Here is a 3742-nt window from a genome sequence, read left to right as displayed (position 1 = left end):
GAGCTTCCTCCGAAATGCAAGTTTTCAAAATATTCTAGCTTGCCCGAAGCGGCGCTCATCCCGCCACAACCCCCAGAGCACAATAGCACAGTGTCGACACCTGTGGCTTAACAAGGGGAAGCCGCCGCTGGAGTCACGCGGGCGGGTGCCCGTAATCCTTTGACTGCGCAGGCGCTCGAGCCTCGGCGCGCTCCAGCCTGGGTCCCGCGCGCCGCCGCCAGCGCCGAGGGCCACGCCCGTGACGTACACCGAACGGGGCGGGGCGAGGGGCGGGGCGATCCCGCACAGTTGAATGGGAGCCGGGACGAGTTGCACATTCCAGCGGGCCCACGTGACGCGGCCGCACGGCCTGAGGTAAACAACCGCGGCCCCGCCTCCCAGCCCCTCCGCGCGCCCTATTCTGCTCCTAGCCGGCGGGACGCGCTCCAGCAGGGCGGGCGGCTTCCTCCGAGAGTCCCCAGCGGCCGCCGCGGGCCGGAGCAGCGGCAGCGGGCGCGGCGTCCCGGGTCTGCGAGCAGAGTGCACCGACAGGGGTCGAGCGCGCGTCTCCTCCCCGCCCCCACCGCGCGCTGTGGCGCAGCAGGAATTTGGCGGGGACCTGGGCGCTATTTGCGGCTCTTGACGCGCGGGCGGCCGGCGGCCCTTCGGTCATCTCTATTCTAGGGGCACTGGGTCATCGCGCTCGGCCGGCCCCCTCCCCCGGGCCCGGAGGGTGTGTCCCCCTCACTGGGGCTCGCCGCGCCTATAAGGGGCCGAGCGGCGGGCGAGGACATGCAGCTCTACAGCAGCGTCTGCACCCACTACCCAGCCGGGGGCCCGGGTCCCACGGCCGCAGCCCCCGCTCCGCCCGCCACTGCCGCCGCCACCCCCTTCAAGGTCTCTCTGCAGCCCCCCGGTCCCGGGAGCGGCGCACCGGAGCCGGAGACCGGTGAGTGCCAGCCCGCCGTGGCCGCCGAACCCCGGGAAGCCGCAGCCGCCCCCGCCGCTAAGATGCCCGCCTTCTCCTGCTTCGAGATGGTGTCTGGGGCCGCCGCGCCCGCTTCGGCCGCCGCCGGCGCCTCGGGCGGGTCCTGCAAACCTCCGCTGCCGCAACACTACAAGTCTACGGCGCAGATCACCGTGCGGGCCTTGGGCGCCGACCGGCTCCTGCTGCACGGGCCGGATCCAGGCGTCGCGGCGCCCGCAGCCCAGCGCGGACGCTGCCTCCTGCTGGCCCCTGCGCCCGGCGCCCCGGTCCCGCCGCGGCGGGGCTCCTCGGCCTGGCTCTTGGAGGAGCTGCTGAGGCCCGACTGCCCCGAGACAGCGGGCCTTGACACGGCCCGGGAGGGGCCTGACCGAAGCTTCCGATTGAGCGAGCACCGCCAGGCCTTGGCCGCAGCCAAGCACCGGGGTCCCGCGCCGCCCCCTGGGAGCCCGGAGCCCAGCCCAGGCCCGTGGGGCGAGGAACACCCGGCGGAGAGGAGCCTCCGGGTCTGGGAGAGAGCCAGCGACCGCAGCGATCCTCCCGGCGCGGACGAGGCGCGGCGGCCCGGCCCGGAGGCCGAGGCACCCGGGGCCCGGAGCTGCGAGGCCGCGCAGAGCGGTGCTGCCGAGGCAGCGATCGTCTCCAGGTCGGATGGCAGAGACGAGAAACTGGCCCTGTACTTGGCGGAGGTGGAGCGGCAGGACAAGTACCTGCGACAGAGGAATAAGTACCGATTTCACATCATTCCCGATGGCAACTGCCTCTACCGAGCGGTGAGCAAGACGGTGTACGGGGACCAGAGCCTGCACCGGGAGCTGAGGGAACAGACGGTGCACTATATCGCCGATCATCTCGATCACTTTAGCCCCTTGATTGAGGGCGACGTGGGGGAGTTTATCATCGCTGCCGCTCAGGACGGGGCATGGGCAGGGTACCCGGAATTGCTGGCCATGGGGCAGATGCTGAATGTGAATATACACTTAACTACTGGAGGGAGGTTGGAGAGCCCCACGGTGTCTACCATGATTCACTATTTGGGCCCAGAGGATTCCTTAAGGCCTAGTATTTGGCTCAGTTGGCTCAGCAATGGACATTATGATGCAGTGTTTGATCACTCCTATCCGAATCCAGAGTATGACAATTGGTGCAAACAGACTCAAGTGCAAAGAAAACGGGATGAAGAACTTGCCAAATCCATGGCCATCTCTCTCTCCAAAATGTATATTGAACAAAATGCATGCTCCTGAAGCGTCTGAAAACTTACACCCTGGGAAAAGTGCATACGTAATTTGTGTTTGGAGAATCATATGAACTCTAATCAGGGTAATAGCACTTTTAAACTTCCTGGTAGATTTACAGTAGGTGTAATGCCTTAATCCTTTTTTTTTAAATTTTTATGTTTTTCTCCTCAGAGCTGAAGGTTGCTGGGCACCTATATGATGTTTCATGATAGCTTTGGGTGATCCTACTGCTATTTATAATTTGCTGTATAAAGTTAGCACTACTTAATTTGCAAGCTAATTTCTCACAGTGAAAATTTGTTCATTCCTGGTAATCTATTTTCTATAAAAATGTATTTTTGCACACATTTAAAAAATTGGTGTAACTTTATGATGTGTCCCATTTTGACAAACGGCTTTCCGGCATAAACCAGAGAAGTTCTTTATATGAAGTTTATTATTTTGAACAGAATTTGTGATTTAGTAATTATTTTGTGTTGTTGAATTTGAATTTTACAATTAGATAATTATTTCAAATGGACATTGATGCGTTCATGTTACCAAATGATTGGCCCATTCCATTTTGATGAAATAGATTTGTTGTTTTGGAAATCATTATTTTTCTAGAAATGGTCAGCCTTTTAAAGAGAAATACTTAAGGGAAGATTGTGGGAAGAATTGTCTTTAAGGGATAGTACCAGCTGTTACTTGAATGAAAGTCTGATATTTGCTGATGGCAGAGTGATTATTCTGTCCTCTGGTTGATGTTTAGAGTAGTTTGGTGCTCTTAGTTGTTTTTATTTATATTTGTCATTTTGTTACTAAAGAATTTTAACATGGTGTAAAACTTTGTGATAAGATAAGCCTCCTGCTTTATATAGCTTCTTGGATTCAACTAAGATTTGAAAACTAATAGGATCGATGCCTTGAACCACCAAACTTGGCAGTTATTGTATAGCAGGAGAATACTGTCTTTATTCTATTCCTGTTAAATTCTTTCAAAAGACAAAATAGGATTGCCCTGTATTATGTATAAATAAAAATGTCTGTAAACAGAGCTTGTATGGTTTGCTGGGTCAAACAACGTTCCCAACCTAAAATCTATCTCATTTCCACTTTAACTACACTTAGTCATATTTATTAAGTAATGCAGTTTGTACTTTTTTATTTTGTAACATTTTGTGATTTTTTTTTTGTACAATACTGTATTTGTACAATAGAGCAATTCTCAGCTGATGGAATGAATGAATAAAATGCATAATTTTACTTTTACAACGTCTTTTTGGCTAAAGTGGTTTTTAAATTATAAAGTGACTAGGAAATTTTTTTACATATACACTAATTTTTTTTCATGTGTAAAGGTGTCAGAATTATGAGGTTTTTTTAAGTTCTCACGTGAACAGGTTAGAATAATAAGTAATTTCAAAGAATAAGTCTCATGTAATTTAAAGGTGGAGTAATTCAAGAAATTGCCCTCATTTCTAATTATAATTCTTATCTAAAACTACAGATATATCAACTAATGAACAGTGAAGTGCAAGTATTGTTAACCAGCACA

At 52.9% G+C, this 3742-nt stretch overlaps 1 protein-coding gene across 1 annotated transcript; it reads left to right on the top strand.

Moving 5' to 3' along the window:
- Nucleotides 1-293: 293 nt before the first annotated feature.
- OTUD1 (OTU deubiquitinase 1) lies at nt 294-3463 on the top strand. Its single transcript, XM_019633944.1, has one exon. It carries the CDS (start codon nt 772-774, stop codon nt 2209-2211), a length of 1440 nt encoding a protein of 479 aa, XP_019489489.1. The 5' UTR covers nt 294-771; the 3' UTR covers nt 2212-3463.
- Nucleotides 3464-3742: the final 279 nt, after the last annotated feature.

This window comes from Hipposideros armiger, unplaced genomic scaffold, assembly GCF_001890085.2.
Source record: "Hipposideros armiger isolate ML-2016 unplaced genomic scaffold, ASM189008v1 scaffold_1451, whole genome shotgun sequence".
NCBI lineage: Eukaryota > Metazoa > Chordata > Mammalia > Chiroptera > Hipposideridae > Hipposideros > Hipposideros armiger.
This window is presented reverse-complemented; position numbering and strand designations above follow the sequence as displayed.

Bases quoted from the DNA above. Each gene is read 5' to 3' on its own strand.
- OTUD1 (XM_019633944.1), top strand. From the start codon at position 772: ATGCAGCTCTACAGCAGCGTCTGCACCCACTACCCAGCCGGGGGCCCG.